This window comes from Amblyomma maculatum, chromosome 3, assembly GCF_055883805.1.
Source record: "Amblyomma maculatum isolate TAMU_Amacu chromosome 3, ASM5588380v1, whole genome shotgun sequence".
In the NCBI taxonomy this organism is placed as follows: Eukaryota; Metazoa; Arthropoda; class Arachnida; order Ixodida; family Ixodidae; genus Amblyomma; species Amblyomma maculatum.
Genome location: NC_139346.1, coordinates 32,938,532 through 32,960,596, shown reverse-complemented (window position 1 = coordinate 32,960,596; position 22,065 = coordinate 32,938,532). Strand labels below are relative to the sequence as shown.

Genomic DNA, 22,065 nt, shown 5'->3' with positions numbered 1-22,065 from the left:
TAGATCTGAAATTTTTTTTGGCGCAATGGAAAGATTGATGTCTAAAATGTTCGATCCATAGTGGTTTTGGTAGAAACTCTGCTGAGAATTTACTGAGAATTTTTCTATCGGTGCATGTGCCCGTTTTTACATAGTCCGATGCTGGAAACCATGAGCAGCAACCGCGATATGACGACTGGTCATCGACAAAAAAGACTGTGAGGGAAGAGTGCGGGCATAAGCGGACCAATCCCACAAGGGTGGGACGAAGGGAATGTGCTCGCGTGTAGTAGTGCTGATCTTGGAGGCCGAGTGGTGTGCGAGTGTGGAGGTGCAGATCTCTGAGGCCGAGTGGGCAGTTGCTGGGAAGCGAATGAGATGGCGCGGATGCACATAGATGGGTGGTGAAGAAGGGACGCAGGGGACTTTGGCTGAACTGCGCGGGAATTGGAGCGTCGGATAGAGTGGTATTGGAGGGACAACAGTGTTGTGGTCGAACGTGACAGGACTTACCAAAAACGAAGATAAATTTCACTCACCAGACAGTAATTATACATTTTTTGCTTAGAGTAATGTCCTTTTCAGTTTCACACTCAAGGCTTTTACGGCACAATAATGCACGCCTCGTTGACGAAGTTTTTGTGGGCACTATCATCGCTTCATTCACAGAATTCCAAACACTGTGGAGGGGTTGTTTTTATTTAAGGATGCAATTGAAACACAAAATATAATAAATGATAACAAGCACTCCTAGAAGAAAAAAGAATAGTGTGCACTTAGGAAAATCAGCTATATTTTGCTGGCATAAAGTCATGTGGGGTACTACAGCAAAAGTAATAGGGTTTCTCCGCTAGATAGCGCCTTAGTTGTTTTTATGCGATTTTCAATGGCAAATTAAAAGTGTAAAGCCTCTTTTCTTTGATATTGTAGTGCTCGATCTGTACTATATGAGGCAAGGTCTTTTCATCTCCACCATAATCTCGTGACATATTTTGGCCAGTGTTTTGTCCCTTTTTATTTCAATGATTTGGCAGTGGTTGAGGTCTTCCAGTTTGTTAATGTAATAGTGCTGTTGGTTTGCTTTTGCACATTGTCATGAGTTTCTTTTTTCTTTTTATTTTCAGATCCAGGCACCGTCCCAGAGCAACGTCCTTGAGATGCTCAACATTATCAATGGCATTCTTTTTGTACAGATCAGGTAAGCACTGTTTCATGGTGCTCTCATTTGCACTCCAATTCCATAAACGTCTTCTGATCCGAGCTCCCTTTCAGCTGGGACATTGTAAGAATGCAACAGAACAGGCAATCACACAGAAGAAACACACAAACGCAGACAAGGATGATGCTTGTTCTTGTCTGTGTGTGTTTGTTGCATGTGTAGTGCGTTTTTATTTTTGATCAATTAGCTCAATGTTTTCATGTACAGTTAAACCTGGTTATAATGAAACTGTAAAATGTGCACGATTTTTCGTTATATTCAGGTTTTCGTGACATACAGTTTTCGCGTAAAGAGCCAAAACAACAATGTAAAACGAAAACCAGGTTAAGAATTGGTATAAGGGAAACTACCTCGAAAGTGTTTACGGTAAATCAGAATTATTCAGTCATCGAAGCGGTGAAACGTTTCGCGAGTGGTGACAGCCTCCACCTCCGCTGCGACTCGCGCGACGCGTCTACGAGGGGACGGGGAAAGGGGTAGAGGAGGAATCAGTCTTGGGGAGAGCACGTTCTCACCACCGTTGCCCCAGGAAACCGACTCATCCTTGCGTCGCCAGCGTGCTCCCCTGTACCCGCTACCAACGCACGGGATCCCGCGAGCAACCGCGTGGCAGCTATGGACGCGCCGCACTGCTTGCCCCGTGTATTTCGTCTGTTATTTTTTGCCTCTTTTAAGCATGAACTATTGTAGTGCCATGTTCCAGCAGCGAAAGCAGTGGAGACTGCTGCTTCTGTCTAGGAGATGCGGCGCTGAAACACAGCGTGTTGTATCAACTGCGGTCTATAGTAGGCGTTCCTATCATTTCAGTTCGTGTTTCATCACGATACTTGTGGGGTTCTACCAAATTTGCAGTAACTCAACACTAGCTAGGAGACAGTCGGTTGCGCAAGTTTGTTATATCAAGATCAACTGCCGCGACATGTTCGTTACATGGAGTTTCCAAATACATGCATTTTAATTGGGGGGCGTTGAGGAATTGAAAAACTTCGTAATATCGAGGAATTCGCTACATGGAGGTTCGTTACATTGAAGTTTAATTGGAGTGTGTGTTTTTGGCTGCAGTATGCATACATTAGTCGAGGTTCAGTCAAAACTTCAGTTTTTTTAACTGCTACCTGATGGTAGGGGCAGTAAACATTTTCATGTAAGGCTACTTGTTTGTTCATTTAATACAGTCACCATTAATTTTCTTTTCACAGCACCATATTCTGTATGCCACTGCACTTCTACAGTCTGTTCATCCTCCTAGGTAAAACTCCCCCTGCAATCTCTATATATCCACACCACATACTTGGTATCTGAATTGAGTGCAGATAGCTGGCAAAGCAGGGTCACCACAAACGAGTTTAGCTGTGTTCATGTATTCGTGCCTCCTGGGTCCGTGTTTCAAGTTTGCATCGTTGTCAAATGTTTCGCTATCTCTCTCTGACCTCAAGCCATCCAATTGGTGGAAATAGCGGAACAGGATGTCAGTTTGGTTGCTACCACTTCTTGTTCCAGTGTTTCCGTCAAACAGATAACCCATTCTCAAAGCCTTCTGGTGATACTCAACCTGCACAGACTGGTTCATCGTCGTCATCGCCACTGTCACTGTCCTCCGCACCAGTGACTGCTGTGACGATAGCACCGCCTGTCAGCTCTTTATCTGTCGCGACTGTATTGTCGACATATAAAAATTTCTCAAGTTCTGACGCGTCGCAGTCAGTACCACTCATTGTGGACCAAAGTTCGGTCATCGCTTTGATGGAAAGCGGTGTTGCGCAGGAGGTATGCGAAGTACTTCGCCTTCTCTGCTAAAATCTGAAAACTCGCCACTAATCGACAGGTTCGCTGCATGGCCGTTGAAGAACCACTGGTAGAGCGCCTGTTTAAATTATTTATTTACCCTCAGGGCCCGGAGCCATTACAGAGGGGAGTGGGATACATAAAAGTATATGAAAGTACAGCAAAGTTACAGAAAAAATACAGTATAAGTACACAAAAAACATGCGCAAAAAGAAAAAGGAAACCAAAACTTCAGAATGCAGTGGGGATAAGTAAAACCTATGTTCAGGAAGTAAAGGGCAACTACAGTTGAATCCCGCTATAACGAAATTCACGGTGCACGAAAAAAAATTCGTTCTCGCGGAACTTCGTTATCGCAAAAATTTGACGTGAAACGCAGAAAGAATTGCCCAAGCAGCAGCAAAGGCGTTTAATGCCAAAAATCTGTAAGCTTGGTTTGCTTACGCTTCACGGCGAGCAACGCCGTCACGCGATTTTCGCACTCGGTCAGCAAACCCATTGCAACATCGTCGTCTCGGACAGCAACGAAATTCCTGATGACATCAAAAGCGTCCATCACCTGTACGGCGGTTGCCGCAGCCGGCGCTTCCTGTACGTCGTCGTCTTCTTCATCGGAAGAGTCCTTATCATTCCGGGCAGCTTTTATGATCTGCTCATCACTCACATCTTCGTGAACAACAACACAAGCGTCAGCGCCGATGTATTCGTCGAGCTCGAGATTAGGCGGCACGGTTCCTATTTCTCCCAGCGTTTTCCAGGCGGCCGCGATCCCCGGAGCCGGTGACGCCTCTTCGTCGTCGTCTGTAACGCCTGGTGTTAGGCCAGCAGAGTGTACGGGTCGACCTTCGGCAAATCCGGCGTGCCTGAAACAGTTCACAATTACTGAGCGCCCCAGTGTGCTCCAGGCAGCAGACATAATCTGCAGTGCCACGTACAATTCCCCTTTTTTTCTCGGCCGGTTTCAGTGTTAAAAAGCAGCCGCTGAATTAACCTCCCGCGGTAAGCGCGCTTCAGGCTAAGAATCACGCCCTGATCGAGAGGCTGTAAGACAGACGTGCAATTGGGAGGGAAAAACCTCAGCTCCGTGTTAGTGAGCTTGACTTCGTCGGAGTGATGCGCTGAACAATTGTCCAAAAGCAAGCAAACTTTACGGCCCTGCCGCTTCATGTCGCGGTCGAATGCCATCATCCACTCGGTGAAAATAGCGCGGGTCATCCATGACTTGTTGTTCGCCTTGTACTGCACAGGTAGGCTACGAGTTCCCTTAAAACAGCGCGGCTTGGCACTTTTGCCTATGACTAACGGCGGACGCTTGTCCGAGCCATCCATTTTTGTGCAAAGCAGCACTGTGATGCGTTTTTTGCTGTGTTTGCCGCCGTGACAGCGCTGCCCCTTGAAGTCGAGCGTCCTAGCCGGCAACATCTCGTAGAATAGCCCGGTCTCGTCGGCGTTGTAAATGTCTGCAGGCGCGAAGTTGCTTAAAATTCCGGCCATGTTACTCGCCTTCCAAGCAGCTGCTCCGTCCACGTCTGCTGACATTGACTCGCCGCACAACACTTTTCCAACGATGTTATGGCGGGCCTTGAAACGGTTTAGCCAGCCAATGCTGGCTTTAAAATCATCAATGCCAAGTAGGCATGCATAGTTCAAGGCTTTCTGCTGGACGATGCTTCCGGACAGGGGGACGTTGCTGGCTCGTGCTTCCACAAACCACGCATGCACTGCTTTGTCCAACTCTTCATGGAGGGGCCGCGTCACCTTTTTGTGCTTCGAGGATGTGCCTGAAGCAAGTGCCATTCTCACGCTGTCCTTATTGCCTAGAATCGTTGACAGCGAACTTGCAGGAATTCCGAAGTCTTCAGCAATTGCCGCTTTCTTCCTTCCGCTTTCTGCTTGGGCGATTATTTGAGCTTTTTGCATAAGGGAAAGAGTTTTGCGTTTTTTCACTTGCGTTGCCATCGTGTCCTGCGGATGAAAACTCGTCGTTGTCGAAGAGAAAGGCAGCGAGTGAACAACGCGACCACGACACAAAGCCAAAATGGCGGAACTGCAATCACGTGATTTCATGCTTAATGTGGCTTTGGATTTGACTTGGACTTCTCGCCAATAAAACTAGTTTCGGTTTCGATTTTGAACGCGAAAATTTCGTTGAAGCGGAAACGCTCTGCAAAAATGGTTCGTTGTGCAGAGAAATTTAGGCCATTAATTCTTATAGGATACTCGCGGGGAATAAAAAATTATTCGTTGTCGCGGAAATTTCGTTGTGGCGGTATTCGTTGTGGCGGGATTCAACTGTATTAACATAGTAACAAGCATATATACATTCAAAGAAAAACAATGGCTTCGCGAAATGTGTCGCTATCTGGTATACATGCGATATCATGGGAAAGGTGATTCCAACTGACACAAGTTCTAGGTATGAATGAGTCATGGAAACATTTTGTGTCGCTACATGGAACCCCAGCTATAGGGCGGTAAGACGGTCTTGTTAGTAATCTTTCTTTCAGGTAGCTGTTGTGGTAAATTTTATGAAAAAGGGATAATGATGCTACTGATCTGCGGTGAGATAGAAGTGGAAGGGACAAACTTGATTTCATGGCAGTTACACTACTTGTTCTGTGATAGTTGGCAGTATGAAGCGACAGGCGCAGTTCTGCACAGCTTCCAAATCGGAAACGAGTGAATCAATGCCAGGGCTCCAGACAGATGCAGAATATTCTAATTTAGAGTGTACCAGAGTTTTATAAAGCAATAATTTTAAAGAACTGGATGAACGAGAGAAATTTCTCCGAAGGTACCCTAGCATGCGGTTTGCGTTATTTATGAATCAATTTGGGGTTTCCAAGATAGGTTAGAAGAAACGTAAACACCTAGATACTTGTAAGAATACAGTCTCAAGAGAAACATTGTTAATCTGATAAGTAGTAGGTATGCTGGAATTACGAGAAATATGCACATGCTTACACTTATTAATATTTAATTTCATCCATTCCTTACACCAATCATGAACCTTGTTAATATCAGACTCAAGGCAAGAGGCATCATTAACATCATTAATTATGCGGTAAATAATGCAGTCATCAGCAAAAAGGTTAATTGAAGAAGAAATGTTAGCCAGTAAGTCATTTATATAGATGAGAAAAAGGAGAGGCCCGAGAACGGACGCCTGAGGCACGCCAGAACGGACAGTTATAGAATGCGAGTCAACGTTATTTGCTGTAACATATTGTGAACGGTTTGAAAGAAAACTCTTCAGCCATGCAAGCACCTTAGGGTCAATGTTCAAGTTATTTAATTTAAGGAAGAGAAGCTCATGAGAGACCTTGTCAAACGCTTTAGAAAAGTAAATAAATATACAATCTGCCTGAAGCCCGCGATCAATGATGCAATGAAGGTCATGTGTGAAGCATATTTGCCGAGTTTCACATGAAAATGACTTACAAAATCCATGCTGGGTTATGCTGAAAAAGGAATTCGACTCTAAAAAAGAAACAAGATGCGAGTATATAACATCTTCCATGATCTTACAAGGGATACTAGTGAGTGATATAGTACGAAAGTGGTGAGGACAATGTTTATTTCCAGACTTAAGCAGAGGAATCACCTTCCCAACTTTCCGATCATTGGGAATACAACCTGTTTCAAGAGATTGATCAAATAATGTAGTAAGGATTATGGAGCAGGATGACTGTGTTTATCAAAAACTATGGATTAATATTGTCAACACCGCAGGAGGCGGAGACCTTAAGATTTGCAATACGATTCAAAACGCCTGATACCTCGAATAAAACTGGATCCATGGGAACAACATCAAAAACTGGGCACTCGCGATTAGCAAGAGAAACATTGTCAGAAAAAGCTGCCGCGAAAGCATTGTTAAGAATAGAAGCACATTCTTTAGGTGGAAACGTAACACCGTCAGAAGATGTGAGTATAATATTGTGGATGTGTCTTTCTTGTTGACAATGTTCCAAAATTGTTTAGGATTGTTAATCAACATAACAGGTAAAGTATAGTTAAAGAATGAGTCCTTGGCGCTTTTTAGCGCAGCTTTGTGCTCTGTTGCTGCGAGGAAGTAGAATTCCCATCGTTGCTTAGAATTTGACAACTTGGCAGAGCGAAACAAACGCTTCTTTTTATTGGAAAGTCTTTTTAAAAGGTTATTAAACCAAGGAGATTCCCTGTTGCACCTCAAGGACCTAAGCGGCACGAAAGTTTCAGCGAGACGTTTGACAGTGTACTTAATTAATTTTCAGTTAGTGTCAACAGAACGCAGTGAGAACCTAAGTAAGTATTCGTTCAGAAAAAGAGCTAGTTCGCAGTTAATGGCGTCAAAGTCGGCCCGCTTATAATCTCTAATGCGCTTAATCTGATGGAGGTGGCTACAAGCAGAAATTTGCAAAGTGCAGCAAGGAATGATCACTGAGGCCAGGCAGGTGCAAAACCGAAGAGATAAAATGGGGTACGTTAGTTAAAGATCTAAAACGCTAGATGTGGATGAAGTAGTTCGAGTAGGTTTAGAGACTAACTGTGACAGGTTGAAGTCCAAACACGTCATCAAAAACTTGTTACATTCAGTGCAGAAAGGGCTCAGATAAGGCGAAGTATTAGTCCACACAGTACTAGGGTAGTTCAGCTAAGATAATAGGCATGCTCGGAAAACGTACAGTGATTAGGTTAAGGGCGTCATGCAATTCGTCAACAAAAGTCTGGCTCGAAGACGGGGGACGGTAACATATGCCGAAAATCATCTTCTTGAAATGTGCACTAAGTTCTACCCAAACCAACCCCAAGCTACTAGAAAAATTAATAGGTGATGCAACAAAATTATCCGAGACAGCTATTAAAACTACTCCGCCACATCTTTGACCTCTATCTAATCTAAACACATTATAACGCTTTCTACAATCAAACAGTTCCTTGTTGGCTATCATGGAAGAAAGCCATGTTTCCGTTAATAACACAACGTCAGCATCACACGAATCAATCAATGACAGAATTAAGTTCATTGCGCTTAGGTAATAAGCTTCTTATATTGGTAAAAAGAACAAAGCGAGTTTACAGTACCAGGCGCCGCCCCACTGCCCCTCGCACATCCCTACGACGTGGGACCTGTCAGGTCAGGTGTATCGATACTTAAATGCTGATTGTGGTCCTGCAAAGAATCCAAGCGATCAGCATTCTTAGTATGCAACGAGCCAGATGTGACGTCACTAGTTTCACCATCAAGAACTGGTGTAGGTTCCCGAAGCTTACTTTCAATGAAAACACAATCGCGAAAAGGGTTATAGCTGTAGCATTGGCCATTAATATGCAGTTTGTTGTACCCAAGTTTGTAATACACGTCCTGTCCCTTAGCGAACTGAAGCAACTTTTTCTTAGCCTGGCGTGTTTGAAACGAGTAATCTTCACTTACAGTGATACTTTTATCTTTTAGTTTGGTAGACTGAGATAGAACCTGTTGCTTCGTTTTAAATGAGCGGAACTTCACGATAACAGGGCGGCATTTTTTGTCTGAGAATGCACCAATTCTATGAGCACATTCAAACGCATCCTTTGTAAGCACTGGACTAAAGCAGCTGGAAATCATGTCTAACAGCTTTACTTCGGTTTCGTCCCATGTTTCCGATGGACTGTCAGGCAATCCAAAAAATATTAAGTTGTCTCTTTGCTGCCTGTCTTCCAGCTGAGATTGAGAAACCCGCAGTCTGGCATTTTCACGAACCAGGTTGTCCGCGAGTTCACGCAGGGTTAGCAACTCTTGTCGAGCTGCGTCAGCGGATGATGTTTTGGTTTCAACCGCAGACAGCCTCGCATCAATATCAGAAATGCTCTTCTTGATAGTTTCCTGGCATTCTTTAATCTCAGTAATGGAAGTAACTAGACGTGACTGTTCCATTTCCATTCTAGCAGTGCGTGCATTAACACTTTGTAACAAAGTCAACATATCATTCAGCTTTCCCTGTAGTGTTTCATCTCTTTCATTGTCTCTAGACCGCGTAACAACACCAGAACGACTGGAACCAGGACCAGGGTTAAGCTGTACGTTTTCCGACTGCAAGAGCAGCTAGCAACACGCATCAGATGACTGCACAAGCAAACCTAGTAGCACTCATGGGCGTGGGAACAGCAGAAGACAGGCATTACTGGACTTCTTAGCAAACATGGAAGTGTCATTACTGACCTGCATGAACAAACGCATCGTATCAAACAACCGTAGAATGATGCTGTTCACACACCCACTGGAAGGCGCGGGTCACTGGCGTCCGTTTATATCCAGAGGAAATGGTGATGCCGTTGGTAACGAGCTGTACTTGTGTGAGGGAGCAATGGTCCAGGATGGTTGCCAGGACTTGTTATATCCAGTGAAAACTGCGAGCGTAAATGCGGGGATGACACCTGGGGCGTCTGATGCCGCGTAGATTTGAAGGCATCCCGCTATCTGCATGAACGAACGCATCGTGTCAAACAACCGTAGAATGATACTGTTCACACGCCCACTCCTACGTCTTTGTAGGCCCCGTGTCCAACCCCTTTACGGCCATCGTCCACTACATGGGCAGCACTGGCATCGCTTTCATTCTCAATCTTGAGCGCGTTGCTGACGATTGTCAATACTGTCGGTTGCATCAGGCCATACTTGCCCACTAAGTTGCACACTTTTAAACCGTCCTTATGCTCACATACAATGTTCCGCCTATTTTCTAGGTGTAGTGTTATTCGCTTCCTCTTCTGAGCCGGTTGTGTCGCACTTCATGAAGTGCAATCCTCTATTGCTGCTCATGGAAAATCAAGGCTTGCAAGATCGTGTCAACAATGATGGCACACTAGGAGAACCACGTTAGAATAACACGTGCAGAATGACATCTGCTTGCCTTCCACAAAATGTGCAGCCGTAAAGCGGGGGCCTGGACAAAGTAAATAAGGGAGGATAGTGCAGCGCACCATGATCAGCGCACCCTAAGAATGGACTGCTCCACCGTGCAGAGGCATAGAGGAGGCGAGTTCCCTAGGCCGTGGGTGGTCTAGAGGGGGAGCGCTGACAGCTGTTCCTCAAAACGGCCGTGCCTAGCAGCGCCTTAAGCATTCCCTCTCTGCATGTGAGGAAGTCTTCCGTTCTCCCCCGCATCTCTGCGGCATGCAAGCTTTCCTTGTCCTAATTTCTTCCCCATCTCTTTCTTTTTTTTTTTTCCGCTGCATTGGCGTGGTTGGCGTCTCCGCGTATGCGCGAGCTTTTGTGGTCGCCGCATTTCTGCTCTTTGTTGACTTTCAGTGACCATATTTGATTGGTATAACCGATAATATAATATGACATTATTGTAATAAGCAGTTTATTTTACCATAGAACACATACCAAACCCGATGGCACAGCGACTGTGCATTGTTATATCCAATATATGTATTATTAAAACCAGTATTGTTATAAGTGGGTTTAAATGTACCTGGTAAGGGCTACTGCTCACCACCATACCTTTTCCACTTCTCTTCCTTCTTTGCACCCAGTCCCCAGGACATAGAGAACTTCAAGGCAGAATTTGAGCGCCGGCAACAATTGGCAGCGGCCGAACAGAAAAAGTCTCTTTCCTCTGCATCCGAAGAAGGTGCCACAAAGGAACTGTTGGACTCTAGTAGCAGTGCCACCACTGTACAGTCCGGTGACGGGGTGACAAATGGCAGCAGTCCAGCCGCTGAGATGACAGAATCCTCTTCCCCTTCTGCCCCCGCCACAACCACCACGTCTGAGGAACCCAGCCGGTGAAGAAGTGGCGCAGAGGACGGTGCTTTGTCGCCGCCGTAGTCATCACCATCGCAGGTGTGCATCCCTGTGAGTGCATGCCAGAGGATCAAGAAGACGTGACTGGTGCCTCGAGTGTTGCCACACTGGACTGTGCTGTGTTGTACGTGCAGCATTGTCTCTGCCTCCCTCCCTCTTTCTGAAGCATTTTTTTCCCCCGTTCTTCGTGGTGCATCGAAGTAGCATTGTAAATTTTCCTGCTTGTTCTCTGTTTGCATTCGCCACACTCCCCCCTTTGCTTTTGCAGTTGTTGACGATTAGTGAGCGAGTGTGTGGTCACTGAGCATGATTTCTTCCTGGCTGCAGAAAGGAAACTGAATTGTGCTTTTGTTTATTCTTTTTGTAGATCTTATATTATGTTCCTTTGTTTTAATGCGACAAGTGTGCTGTGCATATGTGTCAGGCTCAAGGACATTCTCTGTGGAAGGGTTTGCCCTTTTAGATGTATTTCATGGCTTTTTCTTCAACTGTTTGGGAGCGAGAATGATTTCATTCTCCCACTTAGCACCACCTGTGGCGGTAAGGAAGGAAGAAGAAAAAGCCAGTTTTTTTATTTTTATTACCTCTGGACCGAAGAATAGGACAGAGTCATCTTTTGCAGGTTTCATCCCCATGAAGTATTTTGTCAGAGGGGCTACATTTTAGACACAGATCAAAGTGGAGCTGGTGAACTCGTGTAGGCTCTGCTGGAAGTGGTATGCGTGTAGTAGTGGTTGCTAGTTAGTGCGAAGCCAGTTGGGCTGATAGTGCAAGAACATGCTGCGGGAAGCCGCAATTGGAATCGGTGTGAGCGAGAGGGACCGGTTGTGTGTTTGGGTGTGTATGGCGTCAACTAGTTGTACTTGTCAGTCAATGAACTTTCATATCTGCCGCTGCTGGCGCAAAAGTGCTGTTTCATTGCCCTTCGGCAGTAATGCGATGACGATGCTGCGTCCTGGGCACTGAAGGGGTTGCAAAAGATTGATAACATGAGAATATCTCCTGTTGCCTTGTCTAACAAGTGCACTGTTACGTTGTTTCCTGTTGTATTTGCTGTTTCTTCCTTTGCTCGACTGATTTGCTTGCCGGCAAGCGATGCAACCATTTTATACCAAACAGTCATTAGTTTCGGTAAGTTCTGGTTGCTCCAGGCAGCTCCACTGGAGGGGCACCATGATGCTTGTCGACTGCATACAGCCTTGTCAAAAATACAGGCTACCAGGCTTGTTTTTCGAGTTAGGCAGCATTAGGCATTTTATTGCTAGTATTCCAAGCCTTGTAATCATTCGAGGAATTCTCCTTTCCGCTTTTCCGGAGCTTAGGTCTTCGAAGGTGCCTCAAAGCCCTGCTTTGCGCGGCTTAGATTGTTCTGCGCATTTTTCTTCCGAGTTGACCAGAGGCTTCTTCCATAGTGTGCAATCTTAGTGATTTCTTTTTCTGTGGCAGGGCATGACATCACTGCTGGTGTTTGATGAGTGACCCAGGTTCATCTGTGATTTCTCAAGTTGTGCAGCATAATAGGCTACATATACAGAGAGAAGTTAATAGCACTGCTATTACTACCTTAAAAAATAGTTTTGTTTCTTTATATACTATGTTGAAACTGCTAGAGAGCGGTGGCAACGGGTACACAGTGTCAAGCCATCCTTATTATTTACATGCTCTTTCTTTGCGTAGCTTCTTGCTCAACAGGTGTGCTTATGGCTTCAAGCATAGCACACGCCCGCACTTTAGTGTGGAACTGTTTTTTTTTTCTCTACAAGTGGCACCAGTCATATTTGCAAGAGCTGCCTGCTTATGGAAAGGCACCAGTGATGCTCTGTGCTTGACAGCTTACATTGATAATTACCGCATGTGTGTGCAACAGAGGTGGAAATGGAGGTATTCTATGAAGTCTCGAAAACTGTCAGTGATATTGTCACGGGTCCTTTCGACCATGGGTGACAGTATGTGGAGTTGTCCTTGTAGCGCTTTTAATCATACTTGGCTTTGCAGAATGTGGTGTTAGCGAGCCAGTTTTCTCAAGCATTGCACTTGTTGGGTTGAAGGACCGACGCTGCCCATGCGTGTTGGAAGAGGGGCTCAACTTTGTCCTTTTTTATTTATTTTTGTTGTTGTTGGGCATTGTTGAAGCAATAGTTCCTTCCTCTCAAAGCTGTTGGAAATGATCCATTGTTTGGCTTTCCCACCAGTAATCTATGCAAGAGTCTCCGACACACATTGGGCAGCCCCTCCCTTTGGGCTTGGGGGCGGAGATGCACTTTCTGCATCAACATTTCTCCTTCTTGCAATGTTGGGGACAGGGACCCCGAGACATAGCGACGGAAGCATTTTGAGAGGCTGGGATATTGTTTGTTGTTGGGAAGATTATATAAGAATGGCTGGCACCATGAAATGCATGACGAGATGAGCAGTTAAACAACGGTCACCTTGCACCCATAACTATTGCTCTGAAAGGCAGTCTCATTCACTACAGTCTTATTTTTGCTTTGCTGAGCAACCCACGAGCACTGCGGGCTGGCTCAACACTGCTGCTCCTCCTCTGGTTATGGAGAGAAGCCCCCAGTCGAACCAAGTTTCAGTGCCTTGAAAGTGCCGACAGGTTCTTTGTTGTCTCAACTGGGCAGCCTAGTCTCATATGCGGGGACTGGTGCAAAACAGTCCTTTCAAACGATGCCATGTCGTAGGCTCATGTTAGGGCTGTAGATCAGGATTGTATTTTTTGCAGCCTTCCGCAAAGCCAAGGCCACAGAGTCCCCTAACTTGCTCTGCATGGCCCTTCCTCCACAAGAGGCCTAAGAACAGCATCCGGCTGCTTTGGAGGGGCCTTGGAGGTGTGTTCTCTTCAAGGGTATTAGGTAAGGTTAGTATGGGAATGGTGGTCATGACCTGAAGTTAGTGTTTCTCGCTGTTAAACAGAAATGTACAGGCTTCTGCATGATTCCTTAGTGGTGGGATGATGCCGCTGCATCATCCGTCGTTATAATTTAAGCATTTCGGCGCCTCTAAACACTTGCTATGCTGTCTTCTGTGCTGAACAACAAATTTGGAAACTCTTGTGGCTCCGTCAACTCATTGCCAACCTTGCTTTGCCACATCCATTATCATGTTCCTTCTTCCTTGCCTTCACTGGAGGCCCATATGGGTCATCCGGGCAGAGTTGCTTTGCAGCATTTGCAACCGGTGATGGACTGCAACCTACGATACGATCTCTGGGACACTGTCTGAGTGACCAATCGAGGGGCCTTCTGCTTACGTTGTGTACCGTGCATTCACAGTCTTCCTTTATCTCTGCACTATTCTCTTCGTGTGCACATTGCATCGGTGTTCTGGACAGGTGTGTAACTTGTTGTATGTATTAGGGATGAGCATAGCTGACACTGTTGAAGCCCACCTTTTAAATATATATATATGTATATGCCAGAGGCTGCTTTCTTTTTATCATTCATAAGCACTGACATTTTGTGTTTGCATGAATTGATAAGCTGTGTAAAAGGTGTTCACTTTTTTTTTTTTTCTTCTTCTTCTTCACAGCATACTTTGTGTAAGCGAATGCTCACTCAAGCTATATGCTTTCCTTTTGCCAGATTGGGCGTTACACAAGAACTGCGCCCTTGCAACTAGCATATTTAAGTGGCTTACTTTACCAAATTGGCAATGTTATTGACCCCTGATTTCGCATGAGTTCACCACGCTTTTTCACAGGCTTGTTCGAAACTGTGTGCTTACTGCCGTATTGTAGTCATGGCTGCCGGGCAGTTCAGTTTTGCTATTGGACTTTGCTTGCACAATTCATGCGTGTCACGCCTGTCCAGCAGTGGCCATTTTGACAGTGTTGCGTCCGGAGTGTCATGCCGACTAGCGTTGGAAGCAGGGCAAGGAACCAAACACTGCATATAGCTTGCATCCCCAAGTACAAGTTTCAAATGACTGCCAACATCGAGACACAGAACCACACTTGAGACTCCTTTTTTCCTAGTTTGTCCTTGTCTTGTACAGTGACAGAAGGAATTGCAGATGGGCCTGCCGCGGTCAGCAGTCTCTCGGTGAAAGCATTGTTGGTTATACACAGCCCAAACTCTGGGTTCTGTCCAGAAGTGGTGTTCAGCAGCAGGCATTGATGGAAGCTGCTGAAGTATATGCTAGGCCAGTTTCAGATGCGGGATCGTAGTCCCACTAGGGTACTTATATCTTAAAACAATTCCAGAGGAACAGCTTAGGTATTAGCAATTTCTTTCCGGTTCATAGTCCAGCATTCTGCAAATACACAGCGTAAGAGTTTGTAGTGCCCAAAGTTAGTCATTGTATTGATGTGCCATTTTAAAAGAACAACGGAACCCGGCTGGTGACTTTGTTGATGCCTTAGAGGTCCACGTGTCTTTGCCTCTGCTGCTCTGTTTTTGTGGACTTCCTTTTATTTTTTTCTTTTGCTCATGGTTGTTGAGTATTAGCAGTTATATAGGAGCTGGGCTATATATCTTTTTGTTTGAATAGATCCTAGCATTCCATGTGTTTCATAGAGAACAACCTAGCCAATTTGTTGTACAAATCAGTCAGCTTGTAAGGTAGCCATTGTTAAAAAACAAATAAAATGTTGCATCAGTGCTAACCTGCTGTCGGAGTTGCAATATTTTTCTCATCCAACTTTGACACACTGATAACATGAATAGGCATTCCAGTACGCAATATTTTAATATTTTCAGACGAATCCTTTTGGTTAACCTGCTCCTCAAATGAATTGGGAGGCACTATTCACAACACTAGTATCTTTCAAGTAAATTGCAGATATTTTCGCATCAATAAGCATCAATCGAGGAGGAATTGCTTTTGAGTGGCCTGTGGAGACTTAACTACAAGGTTTAATGCAATTTGTGGTTGCCCTGAGAAAAGCAGCACATTACAAAGTTTCAGAAGCAATTCCAACCAGCTCCAGTCTTCATTTTCTCCAGCCTCTTGGTCCATAAAGAATAAGTGCTAGTAAGGGCTGGCATGCTGAAAATACTGCTACCTACAGGCATCATTGCGGCGGTCCTTTTTCAGATTTTGCACATTTTTTAAGTGCTCTTGCTCTTAATTGATTAATGGAAACTGAAACTGGATGTCACCACTCACAGTCTCAACCGAGTTGACTCCTGCTTCCAGTACTGTCGCCAAAACTGGTGAGGAAAAAAATTACACATCTCGGAACAACACAGTTCAGAGTATGTGCCCCGGTTTCTCATCCAATGTTTGTTTTCATGCCTTAGTTTTGTTCATGTGTCCATTTTCTTGCATTGGTTCTTGCTTCATTTAACAGCATACTGTTTTCTTTGCATCGGTGCTTGAAATGGTAAGCAGGATGTGCAATCGGAAATTGCTTCTAAAATATGCTCATAGATTTTGCATGTACCTTAAATCTTTGCCATTACAAAAACGTCTTGCGAGCACCACAAACTTGAGAACACAAAACTATGGTAATACAAAGGCAACTTATCATTTAAAAAATGTGCAAGCCCACCACAGTGGCCTAGTGATTATGGTGTTCGAATGCTGAACCCAAGAACACAGGATAAAATACTGGCCACAACGGCTGCTTTTTGGTGGAGATGAAAAGCGAAGGCACACGTACTGTGAAATGCTGTCGGGGCATGTTAAAGAACCCCAGGTGGTCAAAATTCTTGGAGCCCTCTGGTGCAGCGTGCCTTATAAACTCAGCCTCAGCACCTTCCTTTTTACTTGAGGAATGTGTCATGAGCCATACCTTGAGGACGTTAACACTGTAAAGCTATTTAAAAAAAAAAAGTATGCTGCCTTCCTTGTACTTGAGTCACTTTTGAAGCTTGCTCTCTGAACACTACTGAAATCATTGTCTTAGGACATTCACTGCAAGGGGGCCAACAAAGGCACAGTGGTCTTGAAAAACAAAAAGTGCGCATTCTGAACATTTTATATGCTAATGTTTTGTGACACATAACGAAGTTGCAAAGCTGGTTTGCATACCTTAACCGTTACAGTTTCCAGTCTTGGGTTTCATCTGAGAGGAATACTTTTCTGAGTGAGTAGCATAATTGGGCCTTCACAATAACTATTTGTTAGTTTTCCCACCTCATAATACTTGCAGTTACATGTGTGTACAAACCATTTTTGGTTGCATTTTTAGTCGTAATGATGAAAGACATCTGTATCCATGGATCACCGTATACGATTTGCCTATGACCGCTAAATAATGTATTATCGAATTTTTTTTTTCTCACCTTTTTCAGTTTTGGTTTCAATAGCTAAGTGATAGCTATGACGTCAAAGTTAAGTATAGGTCACGTGAGGGATGCAAAAAAAACTTACAATTGCTCCTGTGTCATTTTAATTCACAACACTAAAACCAGCCTACCTAAAGAACAGGACTCTCAGCTAGCGAAGAAGCAGCATTTATCAGGTTTTCGACATCTCTTGTAACCACTTTGAACCTATGCTTAATAACATCATAGCTATATAACTCGGCTGCAGAAACTGAAGCAGGTGAGGAAAAATATTTCACTTATACATAATCTGTTGGTCGTAAATAAATATTGTGAGGTTATCTATGTAGGCTAATGTCTTACATATCATTGACAAGAAAAATACAACCAAAATTTGGTGTCCATACACTCTATTAAACCTTTGCAGGGATTTGCAAAATTGCATTAAAATGTCAGTGGAAATTAAAATAATCGTAATGCTCTTTCTTATTACATCCAGAGGATCTATAGAAGTATTGTATTTTGAAAGTGCTTATTATGCTTTAATGTAAAAAAAATGATGTTGCTACTGGTGACAAAATATATGCAAAAAAAAAAATAGCGGACCGTGCATACCTGGCTGAGTGTTTCACCAAGCATTATGAGTGCAAAAGCACCAACTTGGATGTTCAGAGCCTAGCAAAATCACCTTGACATTTGTGTCCACATGTAGGTCTTCCACACAAAGGATTTGGACCCAGGTACACGGGTTGAGGTAAATGTGCTACACACATGCACCATCTGGGTGAGTGCGGGCGAGGTCCAGAAGCGTAGTATCGCGTGAATCCACCAGGTGGTGTGACAAAAAGAGGCGGCGTGGCATTGAGGACGCCACCCTTGCTAAAGACAACAAAGACCGCAGCCATTCCAGACAGGCTGCTGAGAGCTAGACCAGCTGAACAACGAGAAAACTGGCCTTCTGCCGAAGAGTGTACCAAGCACAAAAGTGAGCCAAGATCAAAGCGGCAGCAGAGACTGCAGCTGGATGCATTTAATGGCTTACGCACATGAAACTTGGTTCAAGGATAGTTGAACCTCTGCAAGTTTTATTGAAAGGTGCAGTAGAGAGCACAAAGCATGAGACATGACAAGCACTGGTGAAAGAAAAAAATTAAAGGAGCAATTGTTAGTGCTCTGTAAAAAGCAGAAATTGGGTTTACATCATTCAACAAAATCAAATGTTTATTAAGGAAGTTCAACAGACCCTCAGATACCACTCAGTTTAGATGAACCTTGCTCCTTGCTGCCATGAGATTACGGTGGAAATGAAGTTCTTGCTGCATATTGTAGAGATTGATCACTACAGTATCCATGATAAGAATTCACAATTTTAATATGACAGTGAACCGCCATCTTGTGGGGAAACGCTGCCATTGTCAATGTAGTACCCCATGTATGAGATCTCGGGAAAATGTCACTTTTTTTAATTGTGCAGAGTAGTTTTCTTTCCTCCTTCATGAGTGCTTATGTTTTATATCCGCCTGCACTCTCTTCAGTGCCATTTGGTGAAAAGCAAAGCACCCGTCATTCATTCATTCATTCATAAACCTTTATTCATAAGGATGACCTGAGGCTTAGAGCACCCTTCGCATGCCGATTATGTGCTTTTAAATTTTGTCACTAGATGGCACCACTTTTTTAAAACTATCTTTCATGAAGTAGGTAACCACATTGCAGTGAAGCTTTTGACAATGCACAAATCCCTGTGCCATCACATCCTGTTGTTGTGTCTGTGGGAAGAAGGAAAGAAAATGCACGGGCCTGCTTCTGGCTCTGTAGCTGAGCCACCTCCGCTGCCTCGTGCTGACAGAAGAGATTGATTTATAGGAAGGGAAAGGCGTGCATCTTGCCTGTTGCATCTTGCCTGTACTCACCTATGGGGCTGAAACGTGGAGGCTAACCAAGAGAGTTCTACTTAAATTGAGGACAACCCAGAGGGCTATGGAACGAAAAATGGTAGGGGTAACATTAAGAGATAGAAAGCGTGCAGAGTGGGTCAGAGAAATAACTCAAGTTACCGACATTCTAGTAGAAATTAAGAAGAAGAAATGGACATGGGCAGGACATGTAGTGCGAAGAGAGGATAACCGATGGTCGCTGAGGGTAACAAACTGGATTCCAAGGGAAGGAAAGCGTAGCAGGGGGCGGCAGAAAGTTAGGTGGGCGGATGAGATTAAGAAGTTCGCAGGGGTCAAGTGGATGCAGCTAGCACAGAACCGGGTTAAGTGGAGAAATATGGGAGAGGCCTTCGCCCTGCAGTGGGTATAATCAGGCTGATGATGATGAAAGGCGTGGTAACTGTCTCACTTGTTTTCTGTGGACACCTCAACCGCGCCGTAAGGGAAGGTGGGAGTGAAAGTGGAAAGAGAGAAAGAGGAGCCGTAGTGGAGGGTTACGGAGTAATTTCGACCACCTGGGGATCTTTAACGTGCGCTGACATCGCACAGCACACGGACGCCTCTTCGTTTCGCCTCCATCAAAACGCAGCCGCCGAGGTCTGGTTCGAACCCGGGTACTCCCTGGACCGGCACAGTAGTCGGGCGTCTTACCACTGCACCACCCCGGCGGGGCGGACAGAAGAGAAAATAGAGAAGAAAGAAAAAGAAGAGGGAGAGAAAGACACGTGCCGCAACAATGGCCGTCGTCCACCACCTAAGCGGTGGCGGGTGCAATGACGGCCTACAATAGATAAAAATTCGATGGCTGGCTAGCCCCCGCCGCAAGCAGCGTCGACCCACCGTCCCAGCCCCGCAGGGCCAAGAACTGCCACCTTTCACCACCTCCGTCCCCATCACATCCTTAACAGCCTTGAATGTAGAAAAATGGCTGAGGCTTAGTTTGGTTAAGCCTGGTCAGATGCGAAGCATATTGATTGCTAAACTCGACTTTCCATGGTTACACTTGGCTAAACTTTTCTTTCCTTGGTTGCACGTGCTTTTACACGGTTTAAACTTGGAATGCACAATGCTTTCCCACCGCATAAAACTAGGTAATAGCATGACTCGTTCATGCTGGTTCCGCACGGCGTGCAACCGCAGCCGACGGCGCGAGCTGGACCCCCCCCCCCCGTCTCTCCTCTGTCGTGACGTCAGCGTATCACGTGGTGTGACGTAGCATTCCACATTGCACGGCGTGTAACCGTCACGAAAGGCTGTGGTTTACCTCTAGCAATATGCTTCGCATAAAATGAAAGCTATCCTACTCTAAAAGTATATTTACTGTCTGGCGGTTGGGTGAGATTCACATATATTAATTTTCAGAAAGCACCCAATTTTGCGAATGCACAATCATCAATAATAATAGTAATAATAGGTTAACATGAAGGGAAGGGCGCAGTATCTGTCACCACTTCTTTCTGTGGACACCTAAACCGCGCTGTAAGGAAAGGGATGAAGAGGAGCCGTGGGCGAGCTACGGTGTAATTTCGGCCACCTGGGGAAATTTCACGTGCGCTGGCATCGCACAGCACACGGACGCCTCTTCGTCTAGCCTCCATCGAGGAAGAGAGAGAGTAAACTTTAAGTGTTTAACGGAATAACGTGGGTGTTTTTTTTTTCTAGCTCAGTCCAGCTAGGATACTATTGGCCAGCTGGGCTGTCTCCCGGGCCCTGGTGAGCAGGCTACGCTGCTCAGAAACCCGTGTGGGCCAGCTCTGCCTCCCACTCCGCTTGGCTGGGAGCTCGAGCTTTATATTTCTCTAATTGCTCTTTGCCTGTTCCATATCATGCGAAGGATGTCCGAGACTTTTGAATTTTTCGGGCCAGATTTTGTGGTACTTTGCTAGGTTTGGGAATGTACTCCTAGCATGTATGTTCCTCCAGGTTACTGTCTCCTGTCTACTGAGGTCTTTGTGCTGTTCTGTGTATCGTTTTCGTTCTAATTTGAAGCATTGTATTAGTTCCCCGTATGTGAGAGCTAGGTTGAAGGCTCTTGGGGAATGCAGCCGCCGCGGTTGGTATCGAACCCGGGTACTGTGGCACAGTAGTCGGGCGTCTTACCACGTTGCACCACCCCGGCGGGCCCAATTACCAATTACCGATCGGATCGTGGTTTCTGGCGTCGGACTGCATAAATGGGTGCATGCACCAGTGAAACATTCTCAGCAAGAATTTTTTACGCCATTTCTAACTAGACCAGAGCTAAATTTCCATTGCAGTGGAAAAATTTTGGTACTTATATTGTGGCTACTTATATAGGGTGCAGTGTTTGGTCCCTTTAAGGAAATTGTTGATATTCTTCTGAGAATATTTATCAATTAAGCTTTTCTATACTAAACCTTAACCTTTCGGGCGTTGAAACCTCAAACTCCGCACAGAAATGGCATTTGGTTGTCAGTATTTTTATGTATACAAATTTGTTTCGTGTACTTGCCTAACAGTCAGAAATCGGATATTCGCACTGTCTGTGGAGACGGTGAAGCACAAGACCCGCGATTATAGCCACTGTACCCGCGATGACCAGCTTTCTCCATCTCGTCGCGCTACAAGTTAAAAAATATATTTTGCTACATACAAAAAAAAAACAGATTTATTGAAATTTTGGCAAATTAAGCTGAGGCTAAGTTATTATTACTGAAACAAACGATAAAGCTAGCTCTTCACCCCATCAGCGCCTTCCTCCGCCATATCTCAAAAGCAGCGTTGCTGCAAACACCACATGATGGCGCCACAAACATGACTAGGATAGACACCCTAACTAGGATAAGGCTCCTCCATTTTTTTTTTTTTTTTAACTAGGACGGCGATTTGTATTTGCTTCGACATCGCCGCAAGCGAGGAGAATACCTCACTTCTTCAGACCCAGTCAGGAGTGCCTCGAACAAATTAGGTGTAGTACTAAAGTAATTGCGCAACGCGGTACATGGAAAGTAAAGTGTCAAAACGTGCCAGCGTCGATGTTGATGCATATACGCATCTGAGGCACTGAAGAACCGAAATTGCTTCCGCTCGCAATAATTTCGATTTCGACGCCGTGTGAAACCAACGCGTCTCCGGCTCGGCGCGTCAGTTTTGATTGATTCCGTACTCTCGTCGAGTATCACGCAAGACGGGAAG

General features: G+C 45.0%; 1 protein-coding gene across 1 annotated transcript in view; it reads left to right on the top strand.

Moving 5' to 3' along the window:
* The window catches only part of clu (clustered mitochondria protein homolog), a 120,287-nt gene extending 104,921 nt beyond the window's left edge, over positions 1 to 15,366 (top strand). Inside the window, exons 31-32 of the mRNA XM_084597427.1 lie at positions 1,104 to 1,177; positions 10,487 to 15,366. Of these exons, the coding sequence (XP_084453553.1) occupies positions 1,104 to 1,177; positions 10,487 to 10,742 (330 nt within the window). The 3' untranslated portion in view covers positions 10,743 to 15,366. The remainder of the gene's footprint in view (positions 1 to 1,103; positions 1,178 to 10,486) is intronic.
* Positions 15,367 to 22,065: the final 6,699 nt, after the last annotated feature.